Genomic DNA, 26,132 nt, shown 5'->3' with positions numbered 1-26,132 from the left:
CTGCAATTTTCCATTTACCTTTATGCAATTTTTTTAATTCACTTACTGTTCACTTTAGCTCCACATTTTTGTTTTTAGAGATATAGAAGCTGCCACGATTTTAACCCCTTCATGCCTAATGGTAAAACAAATGTTAATGCCCAAGTACAATGCTGATGTGTTTGTAAAACTGTATATATCACAACTACATCCAGGTGGATTATACTGCATTTGTTCAGGACAAATTAGGCTTTCATTTGGTGGCAAATGGTGACGAATAACTCAACTTTTTTTTTTTTTTTTTTTTACCAAAAGGAAAACTGCCCCAAAATGGTAAAAAAAATATGAATATTTTCTATTCAGCTGTATTAGTTCCATATCCTTCCACCAACGAACGACCCAAATTAAAGTCTCCTACTCCGGACGATCGCAGCGATACCACATGTGTAGGTCAGTTGTTGTGTGTACCCGTAGTACAGCCCAGAAACAATATGAATTTTGCCCTTTTTTTTATCCTACCAAAAAATAAATAAATAAATAAATCCTGTTCAAAATATACTGATTCTGGCCACGGACTCTTACTTGACCCAAACACTAACCCTGGTACTGATCTAGATCAAACCTTGATCTAGCTATTTAATTTTTTTTTTTTTAAACCACATACTTTTTTCTCCTTTCTGCAGGGAGAATGAGAAGGAGAGGGCAATGCATCTTTCCCCTCTATTCACAAAGAGAAACACAGGCGTGGTCTCCACAGTGACTGATCACTGTGATAGCCAATCACAGCGATCAGGTGACCCGGAACCAAAAGCTCTGGGTACCGATTGTTCGTACGGGACCAGGGGCTCCTGCTGAGACCCCAGGCTCTGTGCAGCGCACTCCCAGCACAGACAGATACACATATGCAGCCCCCACGGAAAAGAGCCCAGTCCAGTGGGGCCGCATATACACATACGGTCGATGTGAAGGGATTAAAAATGCAGGACTATAATCCTCATCCTTGTTTCCTGGTCAAGTAATTCTCCAACCTAGAATAAGTATATAGTTAGATGTGTCTATACTTCGTTGGTTACCTTCTTGTTCCATTTTATCACTAGTGAAGCCAAGATTAACTGTCCTGAATAGTGGTGCAGGTGGCCGAAAGAAAAAAAGTGCAGATAATGGAACCGAAAACTCTGCCAGGTGCCGCACATGTCATCCTGGTGCGCCCCTGTCAGTCGCCCCCCCCACGAGTGTCATGAGATGCAGCCTCACCAGTGCCTGGTAGCATGATCTCATGCTGTGCCACAGAGCTGGATCTGAATTGTTGTGTAGCCGATGTAACGATGTCCCGCCTCCTAGACCGCCTCTTGTGATAGACAGCACACTGATCCAATGCCGGGAATCATTGTGCCATGTGTCAAAGGAGGCGGGACATCGGCTGCACAGCGATTCAGATCCAGCTCTGACACAGCGTGAGATCGCACTACCAGGCAGTGGCGGGCTGCACCTCATGGGCACTGATGAGGCTGCATTCATCTCTTGTATCATGTCTGCAGTCTGACCATTTCCTTTACCATGTCTGCTAGAGGTGCACCAAATGGAAATTTTGCCAACAGTAATAGCAATGTATTTAAGTAAGAGATTTCAGACATGATACAAGAAATGGTCAGAGACTGCATTTTTCTTGAGCTTCTCTTGCACTAAAAGGGTGCCAAATAATGGCCAACAATAAATGCATAATTTAAATTGATGATAATAAAAGTGGAATACAATTATATATAAAAATATAAAACTTTTTTGAAAAACTAATTTTTGGTTAACGGCAAAGTGCATCCTGCATTTTCGGCACCAAAGTTTTCATTCGGTGCACACCTAGTCCCGAAGCTTGCACCTTCAAAAACAAGTTGGGTCAGGAAAGGCAGCTTCCATATTTCTATCCCAACAGGTTTTGTTTCAAAATTACAACAGAAATGTACATGTAGCAAAAAAAGATTACACATTGTTTTTCAAATTTACTCTGACACAAACCTGAAAGAAAGTCTGATTTTGCACAAAATTCACAATTCCAAACTTGCTTTAGCCAAACAGCCAAATTCTGATGGGGACCCATGCATGATCTGACTTCCCATCAACACCCCAGTCTTCCAAAACTCCCATAAAATAATATTTGGCTTAGGCCCCTTTCACACTGGTGCGGTAGGGGGCGTCGGCGGTAAAACAGTGCTATATTTAGCGCTGTTTTACCGCGGTATTCGTCCACTAGCGGTGCGGTTTTAACCACCCGCTGGAGGCCGAAAAAGGGTTAAAACCCCTCGTATAGCGCGGCTATAGCCGCGGTATTACCGCGGTATAGCCGCACTGTCCCATTGATTTCAATGGGCAGGAGCGGTTTAACCGCTCCTTCACCGCTCCAAAGAAGCGGCTGACAGGAGATTTTTTTCTTCTCCTGCCAGCGCACCGCTTCAGTGTGAAAGCCCTCGGGCTTTCACACTGAACAAACAGCGGAGGCTGTTTAGTGGCGGTTTGCAGGCGCTATTTTTAGCGCAATAACGCCTGCAAACCACCCCAGTGTGAAAGGGGTCTTAGTGTGGATGGGGGGGATCCATTGCTTCTCTTTCGTTCAGCCTACTGGCTGAGAAAGAAGAAAGAACAGGAGGGGTATTTCATGGCTAGCTTCAGTCATGATACAACCTTGCCCCTATGCTAAAATGTGATACTGCTGTAATCCCCCCTTCCCCCAGAGTCACCCTCTAAATTTGTCCTGGTGACCATTTTCACTGAAACAAGGCGATGAGAGATTCAACATCTTAGAATATGCGAGGGGAAATCTTCCAAAAGCAATTCCAGTGTTCCAGTTAACAACTGTCTAAGAGGGCAATTCTCCTGACTATGTAGGGATTTATGCCAACTTCTTGTGTCTCAAGGACAAAAATAAAGTGGAACTCCAGGAAATTAGAAATTTTGACTTGCTGCCCGTGGGGTCCCGCATTTCTCTGTGTGAACGGGTGCGGCTGACAATATTTGTGCGGGTCCCGCAGCGGCACCACTTGCACAGATGTGACCCTGCACAGATGCGATACCAACTAGAATCTGTCAATGCCTAATCTTCATTTCCTAAGCTCATTACGTAGTCTTATTTTTAAGCCAGTTACATAGTTTCATGCTTTATTTAAACAGAAAGTTACAGCATCAAATGTTAAGAAGCTATATACTGTAGTTGATAAGTTGTACCTCTCCCTTCTGTGCACAATACAAGATGATTGGTGGACCAACCACTCTGCAGTCAGCTTTATACAGATATTGGAATGAAGGATGCTGAAAATCTGAGATGACAAACACATTCTCGAACTCTGGGGCATCGGTTTCCACATACTCTTCCACTGCTTCAGTTATGATGTGCGGGAGTTTGATTTCCTGCATTTCCATAAGGAAAAATAAAATTGTTAGTACACTGGGACTTGCAGTACATGCTATAATATAATAAAATACATTACAAGACATTTTAACTCAACCTTTGTGGATGTCTGCACTTCCTATAAATGCCAAATACAAACCAACAAATATTCTCCAAGGTAGTCTATTCCTCCGAATAATAAAAAATACCTTATAAAGCTATAAAATGTCAGGTGATCATTTTGGTTCTACACATCTATCTGCCGCAGATTGACAATATTCACCACAAAGTACAGTCGATGGCATTTATCATACTATAAATAACAGCTACATTAGAAAAAAAGTTCCAAGATGGTTAGTGTAAAAGGAATGAAGGTGGCAGACTGGATTGGTAAAATTTTTTTGAAGACTCCCTTTGACACATGACTATACCACCCAACATGCCATCTCCCCTTTCTCTATTTGGCTTCCATGACGTGTCTATGAAGAGCCCTTGTAAAACTATTAAAATTTACCCACAGCCTTGGTGCGAATTGGATGTTGGATCAATTTGTTCCATTTGGTTCCAATAGAGAACCGATGGAAATTAATTTCTACACTATGTACACTTCAGTTGGTAGAGGGTAATTATGTGGCACCTATGTACCAGAGGAGTCCTTTTTTGCCAGTGTGGATACATTTATTATGCTTAATAAACTACTGTGTTTAATGATTTAATAATTTGCTGTCATTGTTATAAGTGTAAGAGGTCTATCTAGTGTTCCAGTCAGCTGTATGAACTCATGGTGAATGTTTCCCAGCTCCTAAGAAGCCATACCAACAAATATGACCTCTGTAGCTGTATAGAACTACAGATTGATATGTGAGTTTGCCACACTCAGGACACAACAGGGTTGATTTACTAAAACTGGAAAGTGCAAAATCTGGTACAGCTCTACACAGAAAACAATCAGCTTTCAGGTTTTTTTTGTCAAAGCTTAATAGAAAAAGCTGAAGAAAGAAGCTGATTTGCCATCATGCTCAACTGCAAAAGATTTTGTACTCTCCTGTTTTAGTAAATCAACCCCGTAGTGTTATTGTGAGATCATGCAGCTGGCAGGGTAGGAAAGGTAAAACTTTTGGTGGCCTGACACCTAACTTCCAAGGCCTAAAATCTTCAAAGGGTTAAAAAGGACTATACTAGTAGAAACAGTTATTGGCTGTACCATTTTTGATCATCATCAAGTAGATATGAAAATAACAGCAAAGCGACAGACTGATTACACACATACTTGCATACACCCACTTGCATACGCCCACCAATGCCTGTTTCTCTTTACATGACTGCGGCTATCTTGGTAGGAATTTCTGATCCCACCATGTGGCTTTTCAAAATACCTGAGTGACAATATAACTACTGTCTTGCTGCAATGCATCTACACAATGCGACTGGCTAAATTTACTCACCTAATATACAGAAAAAAAAAAAAAAATGAAGGTAAGGTGGGTAATTTAGAGTGTGTAGCATACTGAAAAACCTAAAACCTAAATTGCGGCAAGTAGTAGCACTTTCTTTTCATTATTAAAAGGTTCAAGAAGGCACTTAAAAACATGGGTTAAAGTCAGAATCAGAAAAATACCAGGACATAAGAAAAAATGTTGACATGGCTATTAGTAGCAATAAAGACACTAAAGCTTCTGTGCATTGTGACCCTACCTAACAGCACTTGAACAATGGTTCCCACCAACAAACCTGAAATAAGTGAATCAAATAAAGCTAAAAAAAAAAAAAAAAAAAAAAAAAAAAAAAAAAAAAAAAACCAACACACTAAAAATCGTGCGTGTATCCTTTTAAGAAAATCATTACAAAACAGGGATTTTAGTACAGACCTAATGCAAAACTAAGCATACATTTGGGTTTATTTACTAAAATTGGAATGTGCAAAATCAGGTTAACAGCTTTGCATAGTAGTCAGCCAGCTGCTAACTTCAGCTTATTAAATTAAATGTAGCACTATAGACAAAACACTTTCTTCATTTTGGATAGAGCAAAAGAGTTTAACCAGTCAGATTTTATTTTGCCATCTATGTCCCATTGTAGAGATTTCCCTTCACCTTTTGTCTTATAGTCAAACAGGAAGTGAGAGGAAATCCCTGCAAATTGAGGTAATTCCTTGGGGTCCCCCAGGTCACCAGAACTAGTGTCTCCAATGGAAGATTTCCCCTCCATTATTTTTCATGTGAAAACCGAAAATATGGGATTTTCCGTTACTTTCATGGATAAAGGTAAACAGGGCAAAGAGGGTAGATCTCCTTAACCGTGTCACAGAAAGCAATACAAACATTCTAATCCCCTTCAACTCTATCCAAAAGTAAAAAGGCTTTGGCTTTAGTTATACTTTAAAGTGTTACTAAACAAATAGTAGTAAAATCAGTGTGTATATGCAGTAAAGCATGCTTGTTATACTCACTGTGGAACCTAAGGGGTTAATCCTCTGCATTGCGTAAAAAGGCTGTTTGATCCTGTCTCCTCTGATCCTCCCCTTCTTCCACTGTCCCCAATCCATTTCCTGATAAGACTGAGCATTTGGAGGCACATGCTCATTTTGGTGTGTAATGCTAGAGTTTTTTTTCCTTGGGAGGGTGCATGTGATCAGCACAAGACCAATTAGCAGGGTCTAGACAGAGGGTCTGGGGTCCTGCAGCCTCATAGGACAGTAATAAGAGAATGAAAAACTCCTCCTACAAGGTTTAACCAGACACTGATAGAAGTCACAAGACTGCTATATACTGCTGATGAGAAAAGGTATTTAGCAGTTTAGATTTATGAAAACTTTTGCATTTCCATGTTGTGTACTGTGGGAGACCAGATATAGTGAATGCAGGGTCCTAGGTTTAGTAACACTTTAACCACTTGAACACTGAGCACTTAAACCCCCTTAATAACCAGGCCAATTTTCAGCTTTCGGTGTTCTCACACTTTGAATGACAATTACTCAGTCATGCAACACTGTACCCAAATGAAATTTTTGTCCTTTCACACAAATAGAGCTTTCTTTCGGTGGTATTTAATCACCGCTGGGTTCCTTATTTTTTGCGCTATAAAAGAAAAAAGACCGAAAATTCTGTAAAAAAAAATGCATTTTTCTTCGTTTCTGTTATAAAATTTTGCAAATTAGTAATTTTTTTCTTCATATATTTTGGCAAAAATGTATACCGCTACATATCTTTGGTAAAAATAACCCAAATCGGTGTATATTATTTGGTCTTTGTGAAAGTTATAGAGTCCACAAGCTATGGTGCAAATCTCTGAAAATTGATCACACCTGAAGTACTGACGGCCTATCATTTCTTGAGACCCTAACATGCCAGAAAAGTACAAATACCTCCCAAATGACCCCTTTTTGGAAAGAAGACATTCCAAGGTATTTAGAAAGATGCATGGTGAGTTTTTTGAAGTTGTCATTTTTTCCCACAATTCTTTGCAAAATCAAGATTTTTTTTTCTTTTTTTTTTCACAAAATTGTTATATTAGCAGGTTATTTCTCACACACAGCATATGCATACCACAAATTACACCCCAAAACACATTCTGCTATTACTCCCGAGTACGGTGATACCACATGTGAGACTTTTACACAGCGTGGCCACATAGGCCCAACATGCACGGAGCACCTTCAGGCATTCTGGAGCACCCAGGCCAATTCTGACATTTCTCTCCTAAATGTAAAAATCATACTTTATTTGCTAGAAAATTACATAGAACCCCAAAACATTATATGTTATTATATGTCTTTTTTTAGCAAAGACCCTAGAGAATACAATGGCAGTCGTTATCTCGCACGGTATTTGCGCAGAAATTTTTCGAACGTGTTTAAAAAAAAAAGCAAAAAAAAAACCGACAAAACAGTAAAGTTAGCCCAATATTTTTGCATAATGTGAAAGATGAAGTTATGCCGAGTAAATAGATACCAAACATGTCACCCTTCAAAATTGCACACGCTCGTGGAATGGCGCCAAACTTCGCTACTTAAAAATCCCCATAGGAGACGCTTTAAATTGTTTTACATGTTGTGAGTTACAGAGGAGGTCTAGGGCCAAAATTATTGCTCTTGCTCTACCAATCGCTTCGATACCTCACGTGTGGTTTGAACACCATTTTCATATGTGGGCGGGACTTACTTATGCGTTCGCTTCTGCATGCGAGCACACTGGGAAAAAAAAAAAAAAATTTATTGTATATTTTACTTTACTTTGACGCTTTTTTCCAAAAAATTATTTTGATCACTTTTATGCCTATTACAAGGAATGTAAACATCCCTTGTAATAGGAATATGGCATGACAGGTCCTCTTTACAGTGAGATATGGGGTCCATAAGACCCCACATCTCACCTCTAGGCTGGGAAGCCTGAAATAAAAAAAAAAAAAAAAAAACCCGATGCTGGCTTCGATCGTAGCGGTGAGTCGGTCGAAGCACCTGAGGGCGGCGGGAGGGGGGGGGGGGGGGGGAACGTCCCCTCTCGCCTTCCATAAGAACGATCAAGCAGCGGAACAGCCACTATGATCATTCTCCTGGTGTAAGGAATCGCCAGCTGGAAAAGCTGATATCTGAATGATGCCTGTAGCTGCACCCATCATTCAGATATCCCCTCACAAAGTCAAGGACGTCATATGACGACCGGCGGGCAGTGGTTAAAACACTTTAACACAAAGTTGTCCATTTATACAATATTTCTAACACATAGCATGTACATACCAAAAATGACACCCCAAAATAGATTATCCTACTCCTCCTGAGTACGGCAATACCACATGTGTGAGACTTCCACAGCCTGGCCACATACAGAGGCCGGAGTACAGCCGAGTACGGCACGGGGCACTGCAGAGTATTGCAGAGCGGTGCTGGGTATGGCTGGATGTGACTGCATATGTCACTGAGCAGCGCTGTGGGCACTACACATCCAGCCCACAGCGCTTCTCCCATCTAATCCCTCCCCCTCTGTACCGATTGATACAGAGAGGGGAGGAGAGGAACCGGCGTCATGACATGACGCCGGTTTGTTTACATGTGATCGCTCCGTCATTTGACAGAGCGATTACATGGTAATTGGCCACGATCAGCGGCCTTTTACCGTGATCCGTGATGCGCCGGGTCCTCTGGACCTGGCGATCACGGATGTTCCCGTGTGCACGTGGGAGCGGTTTTCTGAGATCACGTCATAGTACGTGATCCCAGAGTTATCCAACCGCCCTGCTGCCGTCATTTGGCTATGGGCCGGTTGGTAACTGGTTAAGCTTTGAAAACAAAAAATAGGATTTTTATAACAGCTGTCACTGTGTCACGGGACACAGAGCCATAGTAATTACTAAGTGGGTTATAGGCCACCTTCAGGTGATGGACACTGGCACACCCTAAGACAGGACGTCCATTCCCTAGATAACACCTCCCACTACTGGGAGTACCTCAGTTTTTGTAGCAAAGCAATACACGTGTAACCAGAAAGAGGTGTGGGACCTCTGTCCCGTGATGTACTTCAAAGAAAAGGATTTTCACAGGTAAGCTGTTAAAAAAATCCTATTTTCTTAATCGTACATCACAGGACACAGCCATAGTAATTACTATGTGGGATGTGCCAGAGCAATGCCAACTGAAAGGGAGTGAGACACAACAAAAGTAGGGCACGATGAGATCAGAGGACTTATACTGCTGCCTGCAGCACACTGCGCCCAAAGGCGATATCCTCATGACTTTTTACATCCACCTGATGGAATCTGGTAAATGTATGAACTAAAGACCAAGTTGCGGCCTTGCAGATTTGAGCTTGGTGATGCACTGCCCACGAAGCACTAACAGCCCTTGTGGAGTGTGCTTTGATTTGAAAAGTTTGGAATCTTCCTCTTTAAACCATATGCTTGAACAATTACTTGTCGAATCCAGAAATAGTAGATTTCGATGCTGCCTGTCCTCTTTTAGGACCTTCAGGCAATACAAACAAAACATCCGTTTTTCGAATCTGAGCAGTCGCCTTCAAGTAGACTGACTGCTCTCACCACATCAAGAGAATGTAGTGACTTTTCTTCCATAGAGCCAGGTTCTGGAAAAAAAAAAAAACGAAGGTAGAACAATATCCTGGTTTAAATGAAACCTTGACTCTACCTTCGGTAGAAAGTTAGGATGAGGACGCAATACTACCTTATCCTTGTGAAAAATTAAATATGGCTCTTTACAAGAAAAAAGCAGCCAACTCCGATACCCTTCTTGCAGAAGATATGGCTACCAGAAAAACTAGTTTCCTTGTCAAAAAAGGACCAAGAGAATATGTCATATCGGCTCAAAAGGCTGTTTCTGTAATGCTGACAGAACTAAATTTAAAATCCCAAGGGTTCAGGAGTGACCTAACCGGAGGATTAAGCCGTGTTACCCCCTGAATAAAGCTACGAATCAAAGAATGCAAAGCAAGTGGTCGCTGAAATAATACTGATAAGGCCGAGACCTGGCCTTTGATAGTACTCAAGGCCATCTTCATTTCTAACCCCATTTGCAGAAAGTCAAGGATTCTACCTATACTTCCTGGGGTGCCAGCCCCTGGATTCACACCAGGAGACATTATGCCTTCCAGACTAATATGGGATTCTGGAGGGCGGCTTCCATGCATTAAGCAAGGTAGATACCACTGAACCTGACAGCCCAAGCTTCAGAATGTGGGTCTCAATAGCCAAACCGTTAAATTTAGCGTTTGTAAGGTAGGATGGAATAGCGGACCTTGTGAGAGAAGGTCTGGACGTGGTGGTAGGGTTCATGGGTCCCCTACCGCTATCTTTATGATCTCTGCATACCAAGATCTCCTGGGCCACAAGAATCACTGACTTCCCTTCCTGCTTGATCCTGCACAGTAGTCATGGAAGCAGCAGAACAGGAGGGAATGCATAAATCAGTGAAAGCATCTGTTGCGCGAGCTAGCGGATCTTTTGTTCTTGACACAAAGTTGTCGATCTTTTGTTGAACCTGGACGCGAACAGATCTACGTCCGGAATCCCCCATCTCGAGGACTGCCGATAGGCAAGGTACATTGTTTTCTGCCCAAGTTAGAATATGATTCACCTCTCTGGGTTAGTTAGAATATGATTCACGACTTCTCGTGCCCCCTTGGCGACTGATATAGGCCACTGCTGTGGCATTATCGGATTGGATCATGACAGGGCGATTCCGTAACCTGAACGTCCAGGCCCTCAGGGCCAAGCGTGCTGCCTGAATCTCTAGAATATTGATGGGCAAGGTCATTCAATCTTGAGCTTGGACCTTCTTGTTCCGAGGCGATAGAATACTGTTTTGCAGCAGTCTCGAATGAAACTGAGCATATGGAACAGCCTTGAATGAAGCCACCATCTTTCCCAACAACCTCAAGCAAAGTCAAATAGGATTCTTCTTTGCCTTGACTACCCGAATCAGCTCTCTTATGGCACTGATCTTCGCCTGGGGTAAGAATACCCTCTTCTGGGCTGCATCTATTATCAGACCCAAGTATTCCAATCTCCTTGATGGTTTTAAGGAAGATTTCTCTAGGTTGAGAATCCAACCTAGGTATTCCAGGTAGTTGACTGTGGTGACCATACTTTGGCCTAAGCGGTCTACCGACTGGTCTATCAAGAGCAGATCTTCTAGGTAAGCTAAAATTGTTATACCTTGAGCCCTTAATCTGGCTAGAGGAGGGGCCAGAACCTTTGTAAATACTCGAGGTGCAGTAGTTAGACCAAAAGGCAAAGCTACAAACTGAAAATGAAGATTTTCTATCTCGAAACGTAGATATTTCTGGTGAGCGGGAAAAATAGGCACTTGATGTCGATTGACGCCAGAAGTTCTCCACCTTGTAGGATGGAGACTAATGATCGGATTGACTCCATGAGAAAAGAGCGGATATTCAAAAAACTGTTTCGATCTTTGAGATCTAGAACAGGTCTGACCTCTCCATTTGGTTTTGGTACAGTAAATAAGTTTGAATAAAACCCCAATCCCCGCTCTTCCACGTGCACTACTGATATCAAGACAAATATTGAGACAAAAGATGGTCCAATGCTGAGCCTTGAGAACTGTAGAAGTCTTCCCCCCACTCGAGTGAGCGGGGGCGCCCCTTCATAAGGAGGCTTTGGCATTTTGTTTTCTAGGTTTCCTTCCCCAGGACTTCTTTTGTCCCTGGGGTTGACTGAGGTTTACCTCTTGAATTTGACAGTGGAGGTCGTCGTGACTGCCTGAAGGGTGATGCTCCTGGCACTGGAGAAGAGGCAAGTTTAAATGAAATACGCTTACTTCTTTTCCTAACTGGCAAAAGGGTACTTTTCACATTAGAAATTCTTAGGATGTATTTATCCAGATTATCCCCAAGCAGCCATTCACCGCGAAAAGGAAAACTAGCCAGGAACTTTTTGCATGGCGCTTTGGCTGACCAATTTTTCAACCATAGTATTCTACGCATATGCACCAGCCCAAGCGTAAGGCTTGGAGAATAGAATCTCTCATAGCGTCTATTGCAAAACATAACGCCCCTGGTAGCTTGGCCAAATCTTGGGCCTGCTGATCAAGAATAACATTGAGCACCTGTTTAAACTGGTCTCTCAAGGATTGACATATACCAATTGCTGCCAGCGCAGGCTGAGTTACTGAACTTGCCAGAGAAAAAAAAAAGTGTTCTTTAATAGGAATTCCAACTTCTTATCCATTGGATCCTTAAGCATTTGAACATGGTCTACTGGACAAGTCAAACTTTTATTCACAGAGGAATAATCCCACTCTGGGATGCGATTAAAGCCGCTAACCTCTGCTCCAAATCTAAAAGGGTTGAGGAAAAAACCTTTTCAGTAAGAGACAGGGGCTGCAGTGTTGGAAACAGTTACAACACCTGATGGCTCACTTTGACCAGCCACTTCAGATCTCAGTGGAGGATGCCATTGTAGAGAAGAGTTTAGGCTTTTTGAGCTTGAACGAGTCCCTCTTGAGCCCTTTTTTGGGGTGTTTCTACCTCCCCTTCTGACCATAGCCCGATGCACAAATGCAGAGGTACTACCAGAGGAAATTGCATCCACTGCTTGAGCAAATAGTCTAGCAACTGCCGCTGCTATTAACGCTCAGCCTGATGCTTTTAGTAAACAATTGAATGCCTGTGTCACCAAACCTCTTACATGCTCCTTTTTGCCCTTGTGTTTCTCTAACAGCTGCAGCCAGCAAAAACTGAGCTTTTTCAAACATACTCCCGCGCTGGACGTTGCCGCACGCCAAGCTAACCCTCGCCCCCTCTGTCACATCTCGCCCCTCCTCTTTTCAAAAAGAGCGTCTTTCCCGAGCGGGCCTCTGATCTGACGGTATCGGCTTGTGCACTTGTGCGCGCGCGTGTGTGTGTGTGTGTGAGGGGGTGGAAAGGAGACCTGGCGACAAACCGCCATGCAGGGGCAGTGAAAAACGGCGCAGCGAAAAACGGAGCGGCATTGCTGATCGTTCCGGCTTTCCCCTATCCAGGGAGAGGGGGAGAGCTTGTCCAGGTGGGGGGTGTTTTTTTGGAAGAAAATCCCCCCCAATCTTACCGGAGGCCTGGGCTGCTAGCCAGAGGGAATCTGCAGCTTCTGTTGACATGTCATGCTTTCCTCAGTGATCACGCTAAGGTATGTGCTCTATACAGCCCCCAGTGGTGACTTTTAGACATGACATTTACTTTTTAAAGGAGACAATTTATAAGAAAAACTTAAAAAATTCCTTAGAAATCTCCACTTACCTTTCTCACCGCAGGGATTTCTGTGGTAAAACCAACAGACCCAATCTTCACCCCTCACGATGGGCTCCAGTTAAAAACCTTCAGGAACCGGGGCCCCTTTTTATCGGGGGATCCACACTACTGGACCCGTAAAAGACCCCGCCAGGAAGCTTTATGGCTGAAAAAAACCAAAGCACTGGATCCCGGGGCTCAGCCCTCTAAAAAGAGAAGCGTTACAGGCTAAACCTCGTTTCTTCCGCCACGAGGCCCGGGTATCATTCAATTCAGCCTAAAGACACTTTGAATGGATCTGGCTGCATAGCTGACCCCAGCAAGGATTGCTCCAGTGGAGCTCAACACACCTTTACTCGTGACCAACATCTAAGACACTGGTGAAAAAATTGAGGTACTCCCCAGTAGTGAGAGGGGTAATATAGGGAATGCACTTCCTGTCTTAGGGTTTGCCTTTGTCCACCACCTGAAGGTGGCCTATAACCCACATAGTAATTACTATGGTTGTGTCCCGTGATGTACGATTAAGAAAATGGAAGTTGGCTTCCATATAGGGCTGCAACAGATTTTGCGCTCTCCAGCTTTAGGCCGAGTTCACATATATGCTGTCGCAATTTTGTGCCTGGGGTCCGGTGCGTTTCTGTTCACCAGGTCAGGTCTGAATTTTTGCCCCTGAACGCAAAAATGCACAGGATACTTTTGGAATCCGCTCTGCAGCCGCCCTGGACCTGTGTGAACCAGCTCCATTGAGAGCGATCACTCTTGCCTGTCACGCGAGTTGGATGCGGTGAAAACCACATCCAATTTGCACATATGTTAACCAAGCCTCAGTAAATCAACCCCATTGTAATGTACAAACCAGTCTCTTACCCTTCTCAGCTTCAGACAAACCGTTCTCTCCAACCATATATTTTGCAGTGCAAATAGATACTAAGCAAAAGTCCATAAAAAAAAAAAAAAACATTCACAATATGCACTATTGGTGCTTCAGAGTAGTGTTCCAGTGCTCCACCTCATTAGGAATGTATCTCAATATGCACAATATGCAATCACAGAATTCCTGTGCCAAACATCACCTAGATATCCTCAATAACTGCGGATGTTTGCTCACCTAGAGAGAAGGGCCCTGTAATTATTGTAGTTCATCAAGCACAAAGGAGACCCAAATGATTAAATATTCCTTCACTGCTTCACCCTCCAGATTCTTAGTGCTCATGTTCCAGGAAGTTATGCAGCTCTGGGTAACTTCAAGGTCAACTCTACTCCCTCCATTTCACAAATAGTACTCAGAAAAACAAGACTCCTAGTGCTCACAGAAATGCACACAATGAACCACATGTGCATGGAGGCAATGTACACCACTCATGCTGTTGCAGACAGCTGACTGGGACAGCAAACCTCCACTGACTGTGGTAATGTCATCAGAGGCGCCATCTTACGCATTACATCTGTAAAGACTTCAGAAGTGGCGTCTCTGCGGTGAGGTGCTCATGTTTGATGGAGGTATGCTGTCCCAGTCAGCTGTATGCAGCAGCATGGGTGGAGTGTACTGCCTCCATGCACATTTGATTGACTGTGATTTGCTACGCTGTATCTTGCAAGTAAGATTGTTTTTAACCCTACAATAAACCGTTACAGTGAGTACTATGAGTATTTTCTTGTTTCTCCAAGTATGGGTGATGGTCAAGTGGAAGGAGTGTGGACTCTTAAAGTGTCTCAGATGAAACACAGGGATGAAACAAATCTCCCTAAATAACTTTTACATGCATATCTGCTGTCTTTCCCTTTCTATATTTTTTAGAATTTTTACATTATGTTAGAATTTTCACTTCCTCATTCAGCACTGGAACTGTAGTCTTGGCTTACACTGGGAGACAGCCGATTGAAGGAAAAGCACACACCCTACTCCATATAGGCAGAACAACAAAAAAGATACTTTCAGAACTGTGCTGTGACAAGATAAGCTCTCTGCTAATTTATAGCACCCACCCCGACACAAACTTCAGGCTGCTTTCATCTCCCGTCTGAGAACTTGTCAGAAGTTATCATGCCAACAACAGGGACTCAGGGCTTTGGAGAGAAATAAGTAGACACTACAGATATATGTGCCCAGGTCAAAATTTCATGAATCGGGTTTCTATCTACTTTAAATGTTTCCAGAGCTGCAAAACTTCCTGGAATATAAGCCTAAAATCTAGAGGAGAAAGCATTGGAGTAATATTAACCATTTGGGTTTCCTTTGTGTTTAATAGCCTCCCATTAGGGGGCCCTTCTCTCTAGGCGAGGAGACTCTGTCAGAGCAGCATCAATAGTCTGCAAGTTATTGGAGGGGATTATGAGGGACTATATACACACACAAGATTTTAGTAATGATAAATATCATTAGCAGTAATCAGCATTGATTTATGAAGAACAGTTCTTGCCAAACCAGTCTATTAACCTTCTATGAAGAAGTGAGCTGCCATCTAGATAAAGAAAGGCCTAATGTGGATGTGGTGTATCTGGATTTTGCAAAGGCATTTGATACAGTTCCCCACAAGCGTTTACTGTACAAACTAAGGTATGCAAGCATGGACCATGGGGTGCGTAGCTGGATTGAGAGCTGGCTACAGGGCCGAGTCCAAAGGGTGGTGATAAATGGGCTGTACTCGGAATGACCTGGTGTGTGTAAAGTGGGGTCCCCAAGGAGCTGTTCTGGGACCAAACCTGTAATTTATTCATAAACAATCTGGAGGATGGGATAAACAGCTCAAACTCAGTATTTGCAAATACTAAGATAAGCAGAGCAATTACGTCTATGCAGGATGTGGAAACCTTGCAAAAAGACCTAAACAAATGAATGGATGGCAAATGAGGTTTAACCACTTGCCGACCAGCCGCTGCAGTTGTACTGGGGCAGAATGGCACGGCTGGGCGAAACAAAGTTATGTACCGTCGCTTTGCCTTGTGGCCAGTAGGGAGCGCGGTCGCCCGCCGCTGGAGGCGCGTACGCACCCTCCCCCCCGAGCCGATGCGAGTGCCCAGCAGTCACGATCACCGCCAGACTCCCGCGATTGCCGCTGACACACGGAGAATCAGGATCTGTGTATGCAAGTCGTGGATCGCCGCCATTACTAGTAAAAAAAAAAAACAAAAAAAGAAGATGAATAATAAAAATGCCATAAACTATCCCCTATTTTCTAGATATTTCTATAACTTTTGCACAAACCAATCAATATACGCTTATTGCTATTTTTTTTTTTAACAAAAATATGTAGAAGACTACATAATGGCCTAAACTGAGGGAGAAAATTTTTTTTTATATATTTTTGGGGGATATTTATTATAGCAAAAAGTAAAAAATGCATTTTTATTCAAAATTGTCGCTCTTTGTTTATAGCGCAAAAAATAAAAAATGCAGGAGGTGATCAAATGCCACCAAAAGAAAGCTCTATTTGTGTGAAAAGGACGTCAAATTTGTTTGGGTGCAACGTCGCACGACCACGCAATTGTCAGTTAAAGCGACGCAGTGCCGAATCGCAAAAAGTGCTCTGGTTAGGAAGGGGGCAAAATCGGTTAATGTTGGAAAATGTAAAGTAATGCATTTGGGTGCCAAAAATACGAACGCGGGTTATTAGAACCCCTAGCCACACAGGACAGGACATATAAAAAAAAAAAAACACACACACACACACACACACACGGTTGAACTGGATGGACTGGTGTCTTTCAACCTCACCAACTATCTAACTATGTAGCATATCTAGCTGGTGTTTGGCACAGGAATTCTGTGTTTGCACATTAGGATACACTGTTAATGGGGTGGATCACTGGAACACTACTCTGAAAGCGGAGTTCCACACAAAAATGGAACTTCCGCTTTTCGGAACCCTCCCCCCCTCCGGTGTCACATTTGGCACCTTTGAGGGGGGAGGGGGGGTGCAGATACCAGTCTAAGACAGGTATTTGCACCCACTTCCGGCATAGACTCCCATGGAAATCTATGCTTCTTCCCGTCCCGACCGCGCTGTCTGCTGGGAACACACAGCTCCCAGGAGAGAGCGGGGACCACTAGGGACGCGCAGCGCGACTCGCGCATGCGCAGTAGGGAACCGGGAAGTGAAGCCGCAACGCTTCACTTCCTGATTCCCTCACCTAGGATGGCGGCGGCAGCTGCCGAGAACCGAGGGGGTTCTCGGCGTCCCCTGCTGACATCGCTGGACCCTGGGACAGGTAAGTGGCCATGTATTTGTAGCTGCTGGCTTTTAATATTTTTTTTTTTGGCGGTGTGGGTGAACCCCCGCTTGAAGCACTAATGCTGCATATTATGGATAATGTTCTTTGATGGACTTTTTAGTACTTATTTGCACTGCAAAATACAGTATCTCACAAAAGTGAGTACACCCTCACATTTTTGATATTTTATTACATCTTTTCATGTGACAACACTGAAGAAATGACACTTTGCTACAATGTAAAGTAGTGAGTATACAGCTTGTATAACAGTGTAAGTTTGCTGTCCCCTCAAAAGAATTCACACAGCCATTAATGTCTAAACCGCTGGCAACAAAAGTGAGTGCACCTAAGTGAAAATGTTCAAATTGGGCGCAAAGTGTCAATATTGTGCGTTACCACCAATATTTTCCAACACTGCCTTAACCCTCTTGGGCATGGAGTTCACCAGAGCTTCACAGGTTGCCACTGGAGTCCTCTTCCACTCCTCCATGACGACATCACGGAGCTGGGGGGTAGAGACTTTGCACTCCTCCACCTTCCGTTTCAGGATCCCTCACAGACAGTGCCGGGACAAGGTCATTCGGTGCCCAGGGAGAAGATGAAAAACTGCGCCCGCCCCCCCCCCCAGCTGTGAAAAGCTACAGCGCCTACAGACAATGGGATCTATACTAATGCATCAGTGACAGTGCATTAACCCCTTCCTGCTGCATATTACCAATACCATTGCTAATTAAGCAAACGCCCCTCAGAGACTGTAGACATGATATAAGACAAGAGATGGTTAGCGACTGAGGACATCATACTAAAGATGGTCAGAGACTGCAGACATTATACAAGAGATCAATGCAGCCTCTCAGATATATACACACACACACTAATATATATATATATATCCCCTCGCCTCAGCCTCCTCCCCTCCCCCAATCCAGCCATTTATTAATCATTATTTTGTTTCTGCTGCTTACTTTTACTTTTACACAAGTTCAGCACACTGTCACACTGATCTTCTAGCTTAGCTTCCTTCCAGGCCAGCTAGATCCAGGCAGCAGCTCCTCTAGGTCATCCCCACCTCGCCTCCGGCAGTGAGTCCAACACAGCTCCCTGCGCTCCTCTGACTCCTCCCCACCTTGCCTCTGGCAATGAGTGACGTCACACCGCTGGCAGGGAATGCGAGACTCCTCCATAGGGGGGAGTAAACGGTGACAGTAGGAGAAAGTAAATAGCAAAGCTGAGGGAAGGGAGGATACAGGAGCGCATGCACTGACATAGGTGACACTTGTACACACTGGCGGGCGGCAGCCGTGGCAGACCTTCACTTGCAGGCTGCGCCCCCCCCCCTCCTATAGCAAATGGTACCGTCCAGGGCACATGCCCCTTCCTTGTACCTGCCCTGCCCACAGATGCTCAATAGGGTTTAGGTCTGGAAACATGCTTGACCAGTCCATCACCTTTACCCTCAGCTTCTTTAGCAAGGCAGTGGTTGCCTTGGAGATGTGTTTGGGGGCGTAAGGCCCAGTCTCAGTCTCCGAAGGGGGGGGGGAGATCATGCTCTGCTTCAGTATGTCACAGTACATGTTGGTATTTATGGTTCACTCAATGAACTGTAGCTCCTCAGTGCCGGCAGCACTCATGCAGCCCCAGACCATGACACTCCCACCATGCTTGACTGTAGGCAAGACACACTTGTCTTTGTAGTCCTCACCTGGTTGCCGCCACACACGCTTAACACCATCTGAACCAAAAAAGTTTATCTTGGTCTCATCAGACCACAGAATATGGTTCCAGTAATCCATGTCCTTAGTCAGTCTGCTTGTCTTCAGCAAACTGTTTGCAGGCTTTCTTGTGTATCATCTTTAGAAGATGTTTCCTTCAGGAATGACAGCCATGCAGACCAATTTGATGCAGTGTGTGGCGTATGGTCTGAGCACTGACAGACTGACCCCCCCCACCCACCCCTTCAACCTCTGCAGCATTGCTAACAGCACTCATAAGTCTATTTCCCAAAGACAACCTCTGGATATGACGCTGAGCACATGCACTCAACTTCTTTGGTCAACCATGGCGAGGCCTATTCTGAGTGGAACCTGTCCTGTTTAACCACTGTATGGTCTTGGCCACCGCGCTGCAGCTTAATTTCGGGGTCGTGGCAATCTTGTAGCCTAGGCCATCTTTATGTAGAGCAATAATTTTTTTCAGATCCTCAGAGAGTTCTTTGCCATGAGGTGCCATGTTGAACTTCCAGTGACCAGTATGAGAGAGTGAGAGTGAAAACACCAAAATTTAACACACCTGCTCCCCATTCACACCTGAGACCTTGTAACACTAACGAGTCACATGACAGCAGGGAGGGAAAATGGCTAACTGAGCCCAATTTGGACATTTTCACTTAGGGGTGTGCTCACTTTTGTTGCCAGTGGTTTACACATTAATGGCTGTGTGTTGAGTTATTTTGAGGGGACAGCAAACTCACATCTTTATACAAGCTGTACACTCACTACTTTACATTGTAGCAGAGCATAATTTCTTCAGTGTTAACACATTAAAAGATATAAAATCTTTACAAAAATGTGAGGTCTGTACTCACTTTTGTGAGACACTGTATACGGTTGGAAAGCACTGATTGTCTGGCACTAAGAAGGATAAGAGTGACGTTTGTACATTGTATGCCGAGTGTGACATTGAGTCTATATACTGAAAACCCTTTGTAGTTATTTTCTTAAAGAGATACACACACACACACACACACAGTGAAAAGAAATACAATGACCAGTGCTAAACCAAAAAAAAAAAAAAAAAAAACACAGAAAAATCCTTCACCAAAATGAAGAGGCAAGAGAGGAGTTACTTATTACAATTATCGAATAAGCCCCAGTGGATAAGTGGTGAAACAGCACGTGTTAAAAAATCAAAATATTCCACAGTAGGTTAGTGATGCGATTTGCTGTGCCAGATGTAAAGTGCTGCATGCAAGATGAGTTGGTATGAATAGGGCACCATACCATATTTACAATACTTTTTATAAATGATTCTCTGGATTTCTCTCGACAATTTTCCCTTATCTTTACAATGGGAACTTCCATTAGCTTAACTATCTGTAGAAAGGAAGAGTCAGGCAAAAAAAATTAGAACAATGCATTTGTAAAGATAAAAGAACATGAATAAGTACATCTTGCTGCATACCTCAAGAGCTTTTAATAACGCTTCATTTTTTCCAGCATCTTGAACCAGAATCACTCTGGTTTCTATTTGGGGCATGTCTTCTGCAATAAAAGAATTTAACACATTAAATACAAGTTACAGATTAAATACTTAATCAGTGGTCTCCTTCCATCTCTTCCCCTAAACACCGGGATACTTGTGTGTTTTGCACTAAATTAGTACAGTGCACAAGGTTACAGCAAACTTCTATTCCATTTTAAACTTGAGGCTAGTTACACAGCATAACCCATTCTTTCTATATCTACCCATCTCTGTATTTTTATTTTTTTATTCTTTTAATCTATTGTCAGTGACATCACCACTTCCACAAGGCTATGCCCACTGGACATAATTTCCTTTGTGCACAACCACGCTAGCAAACTGCAATTCCCATCATACTATGGAAAAATAATTTTATAACAGCTTACCTGTAAAATCCTTTTCTTTTGAAGTACATTATGGGACACAGAGCCATAGTAATTACTATGTGGGTTATAGTCCACCTTCAAGTGCTGGACACTGGCACACCCTAAACAGGAAGTTACCTCCCTATATAACCCCTCCCACTACCGGGAGTATCTCAGTTTTGTAGCAAAGAAATACACGTGTATACTAGAAAGAGGGACGGAATGTCTGTGTCCCGTGATGTACTTCAAAAGAAAAGGATTTTACAGGTAAGCGGTTATAAAAATCCTATTTTCTTAATCGTACATCACGGGACACAAAGCCATAGTAATTACTATGTGGGATGTCCCACAGCAATGCCAACTGAGGGGAGGGAGACACAACCAAAGTAGGGCACCATGAGATCAGAGGATTTATACTGCTGCCTGCAGTACACTGCGCCTAAAGGCGACATGTCTTTACATCCACCAGATAGAATCTGGTAAGTGTATGGATTGAAGACCAAGTTGCGGCCTTGCAGAACTGAGCCATGGAGGCTTGGTGATGCACTGCCCACGAAGCACTAACAGCCCTAGAGGAGTGCGCTTTGATTTGAGAGGGTAGAACTACCTCTTAAACCATAAGCTTGAATGATTTCTTTAATGATTTCTTGCCAAATCCATTTAGAAATAGTAGATTTCGATGCTGCCTGTCCTTTTTTAGGACCTTCAGGCAACACGAACAAAACATCCATTTTCCGAATCTGAGCAGTCGCCTTTAAGTAGACTTTGACTGTTCTCATCAAGAGAATATAGTGATTTTCCTTCCATAGAACAGGGTACTGGAAAAATTAAAGTAGAATAATATCCTGGTTTAGATAAAAACATTATATTACCTTCGGTAAAGAGTTAGGATGAGGAGGCAATACTACCTTATCCTTGTGAATAAAATTATGACTCATAAGAAAGAGCATCCAATTACGATACCCTTCTTGCAGCAGATATGGTTACCAGAAAAAAAAAAAGAAGTTTCCTTGTAAAAAAAAAAGAAGGACCAAGGGAATATGTCGTATCGGCCCAAAAAAAGGTTGTTTTGTAATGCCGACAAAACTAAATTCCCAAGGGTTCAGGGATTACCTAACCAGAGATTAAGCCGTATTACCCCCTGAATAAAGTTACGAACCAAAAAATGCGAAGCAAGTGGTCATTGAAATAATACCAATAAGGCCGAGACCTGTCCTTAGAAAGCACTCAAGGCCAGCCTTATTTCTCACCCCATCTGCAGAAAGTCAAGGATTCTACCTTTGACTTATTTCCTGGGGTGCAACTCCTGGTTTCACACCAGGAGACATATGTTTCCCAGACTCCATAATATATAATAAAGGAGGCTGGCTCCCTTGCATTAACCAAGGTAGAAGCTACTGAACCCGACAGCCCACGCTTCTTCAGAGTGTGGGTGTCAATAGCCAGACCGTTAAATTTAGTGTTTGTACAGTAGGATGGAACAACGGACCTTGCGAGAGAAGGTCTGGCCGAGATGGTAAGGTCCATGGGTCCCTTACTGCCATCTTTACGATCTCTGCATACCAAGATATTCTGGGCCCCGCTGGGGGCCACAAGAAACGACGTCCCTTCTTGCTTGATCCTGCAAATAAGTTGTGGACGCAGGTAGAATAGGAGGGAATGCTTAAGTCAGTGAGAACCGATTTCACGGGAATAGCAAGGCATCTGTTCCACATGCTAGCGGATCCTTTGTTCTTGACACAAGGTTGCCGAGTTCTTTGTTGAACCTGGACACAAACAGATCTATGTCTGGGATCCCCCATTTTTGACATGACAGGAAAATATCAGGGTGAAGGAACCATTCTACTCAAGTAGTCCGCCAGCCAATTTTCTACTCCTAGAATGAAGACTGCCGATAGGCAAAGTACATTGTTTTCTGCCCAAGATAGGGTATGATCCACCTTTCTCTGGGCTGCACAACTTCTTGTGCCCCCTGGGTGATTAATATAGGCCATTGCTGTGGCATTGTCAGATTGAATCCTGGTAGGACAATACCGTAAACTGAACGTTCAGGCCCTCAGGACCAAGAGCCCAGCCTGAATTTCTAAAATGTTAATGGGCAAGGCCATTTCTGATCTGGACCACTTCTCTTGGACAGTTGCCTTTTCCAGGACTGTTCCCCAACCTAAACAAAAAAGGTTGGCATATGTTGTTACCACTTCCCAGGTAACTGAAGGAAAGATTTTCCCCTTAGGAGATTTTTGGATATTAACAATAAACTGAGGCTCCGGTGCACCCAGCCTACAGCACCTGGTATTTCCAGGTGGTCTCTCATCCGGGTACTAACCAGGCCTGACCCTGCTCTGCCTCCAAGATCAGACGAGATCGGGCGCTATCAGGGTGATGTGGCCGAAGGCTTTGGAGTTAGACACATTGGGAATGTAAAGCTTGAACCCTTTGTTCCAAGCCGATAGGATACTGTTTTGCAGCAGTCTCGAATGAAACTGAGCATAAGGAACGGCCTCGAATGAAGCCACCATCTTTCCCAAAAACCATCATGCAAAGTTGAATAGAAGAAATTCATCTTGCTTCAACCACCTAAATCAGTTCCTTTATGGCACTGATATTTGCCTGGGGTAAGAATATCCTTTTCTGGGTGTACCTATGATTGGACCCAAGTATTTTAGCCTTCTTCATGGTTTTAAAGAAGATTGCTCCTAGGTTAGGAATCCGACCTAGATATTCCAGGTAGTTGAATCTGGTGACCATACTTTGGTCTAAGCAGGCTACCGACTGGTCTATCAGGAACAGATCGACTAGGTAAACCATAATCGTTATACCTTGGGCCCTTAATCTGGCTAGAAGAGGGGCCAGAACCTTTGTAAACACTCAAGGTGCAGTAGCTGGACCGGAAAGCAGAGCTACACACTGAAAATGAAGATTTTCCACCTTGAAAAGTAGATATTACTAGTGAGCGAGGAAATAGGCATATGGGATGTATGCATCTTTGATGTCGATTGACGCCAGAAGTTCTCCTCCTTGTAGGATGGAGAGAACTCACCTCCGTAACATCTCTAAAATTCAACCCTTTTTAACAAATGAAACCACCAAGCTCCTCATTCACTCCCTCGTTATCTCTCGCCTTGACTATTGCAACTCCCTTCTCATTGGCTTACCTCTCCATAGGCTATCCCCTCTTCAGTCTATCATGAATGCTGCTGCCAGACTTATCCACCTTACCAACCGCTCAGTGTCTGCCAACCCTCTACTCCAATCCCTACACTGGCTCCCAATCACCCAGCAAATTAAATTTAAAATACTAACCACAACATACAAAGCCATTCACAACTCTGCCCCGAGCTATATCACTAATCTTGTCTCCAAAAATCACCCAAATAGACCTCTCCGCTCTTCTCAAGACCTCCTGCTTTCAAGCTCTCTCATCTCCTCCTCCCATGCTCGTCTCCAGGATTTCTCCAGAGCCTCTCCCATCCTCTGGAACTCGCTACCTCCATCTATCCAGCTATCCCCTACTCTTGCTACCTTCAGGCGATCCCTGAAAACTCATCTCTTCAGGAAAGCCTATCACGTCTCCAACTAATCTACGACTTCCACCAGCTCATTCCCCAGTTACAACCTTTTGTACCACCTGCCCCACCCTATTAGAGATTGTAAGCTCTTCTGAGCAGGGCCCAATTAATCCACTTGTATTTTATTGTATTATACCTAATGTCTCCCTTTTATATTGTAAAGCACTGTTGGCGCTATTTAAATCCTGTATAATAATAATAATAATAATAAATAATAATAAACTGATTTGGATTGACTCCATACACAAAAAAAAAAAAAAAAAAGTGGTTATATTCAGGAATTGAATTTAGATTTTTAAAGATCCAGAATGTCCATTTGGATTTGGCACCATGAAAAAGAGGTTTGAATCAAACCCCAACCTCTGTTCTTACATGGGGACCCCCGTGATCACTTTTTTCTCTGGATCCTTAGAAACGTTTCATCTGAGAAAACGGGAACTCTTTGAACTCCAGCTTGTAAACTGGATCTATTGAGGAAGTCCCCCATTCTTCTCGACACTCTTCCTGCCAGATCCTTGAGAACTGCAGAAGAATTCCCCCTATTCGATTGAACCTGACGGTGGAAGCCGCCGTGACTGCCTGGAGGCAGATGCCTCTGGCAAAGGAGAAGGAGCTTTAAAACAAAAATACATTTACTCCTTTTCTTAAATGGCAAAAGGGGCGCTTTCCACTAGAATTTCTTTGGACGTATTATCCAAAACATCCCCCAATAGCTGTTTCACCGCAAAAAGGAAGACTAGCCAGGAGCTTCTTACAAGGCATTTAGCGAAGAGCGCAAGGCCTGAAGGATAGAATCTCTCATAGCAACTATTGCAAACATAAAGCTGTTTCCTGGGCCTGCTGAGCAGGATAACCTTGAACACCAATTTAAACTGGTATCTCAATGATTAAGCAATTACTGTCAGTGCAGGTTGAGACACTCAATCTGCCAGAGAAAAAAAAAAAAAAGTTAGTTTTTTTTTTAATAGGAATTCCACCTTTTTATCCGTTGGATCCTTATGCATCTGAGCATTATGTTCAGGACAAGTCAAACTTATACACATAGGATATAGCAGCGTTAATTGATGGTATACCCTACTTAGTGAATTTCCAACACCATAGGATAAAGTGTCAAAACTTTTAGGAGGGAAAAAACAAAGTTAGGTACCTGGTAACTCTTTTTCTAAGAAGTCTTCCAGGGCAGCATCCGAGAGATAGGCTCCTCCTCCCTAAAACAGGAAACACATTAGTCCACCATTATAAATTTCACAGTCTTACCTGTGTGCCTCAGTTATGTTAAAGCACCGAAGGAATTCCCTGTAAGCTGCAAGCTCCCCTGCTGTACCTGGTTTTTGTCATTTCAAGGGTGGGAACTAGTGCTGCCCTGGAAGACTTCTTAGAAAAAGAGTTACCAGGTACCTAACTCTGTTTTCTCGAATCGTCTTCCAGGGCAGCATCCGAGAGGATATATCAAGCAATACTTACTAGGGTGGGGTTAGAGACTGGAGCACTTTGCGACCAAATGCTTGGTCTTGGTCAGACAGCTGGTCTATGCGGTAGTGCTTAGCGAAAGTACTGAAGCTCGACCATGTCGCTGCCCTGCAGATCTGCTCCGGAGTTGCCCCTGCTTTCTCTGCGGCCGAGGTTGCCCAGGCTCTAGTTGTGTGCGCTCTGATTT

General features: G+C 43.5%; 1 protein-coding gene and 1 pseudogene across 1 annotated transcript in view; both read right to left on the bottom strand.

Moving 5' to 3' along the window:
* The window catches only part of ECT2 (epithelial cell transforming 2), a gene marked incomplete in the record, with an annotated part of 142,069 nt that overhangs the window by 68,744 nt on the left and 47,193 nt on the right, over positions 1–26,132 (bottom strand). The window contains 3 exon segments of the mRNA XM_073626234.1: positions 3,193–3,375; positions 20,301–20,393; positions 20,482–20,561. Of these exon segments, the coding sequence (XP_073482335.1) occupies positions 3,193–3,375; positions 20,301–20,393; positions 20,482–20,561 (356 nt within the window).
* On the bottom strand, positions 23,184–23,302 carry LOC141141703 (5S ribosomal RNA; annotated as a pseudogene).

The sequence above is a fragment of the Aquarana catesbeiana genome, linkage group LG04 (assembly GCF_042186555.1).
Source record: "Aquarana catesbeiana isolate 2022-GZ linkage group LG04, ASM4218655v1, whole genome shotgun sequence".
Taxonomy (NCBI): Eukaryota; Metazoa; Chordata; class Amphibia; order Anura; family Ranidae; genus Aquarana; species Aquarana catesbeiana.
The sequence above is the reverse complement of the archived record's forward strand: the minus strand, read 5'-3'. Positions and strand labels throughout refer to the sequence as shown.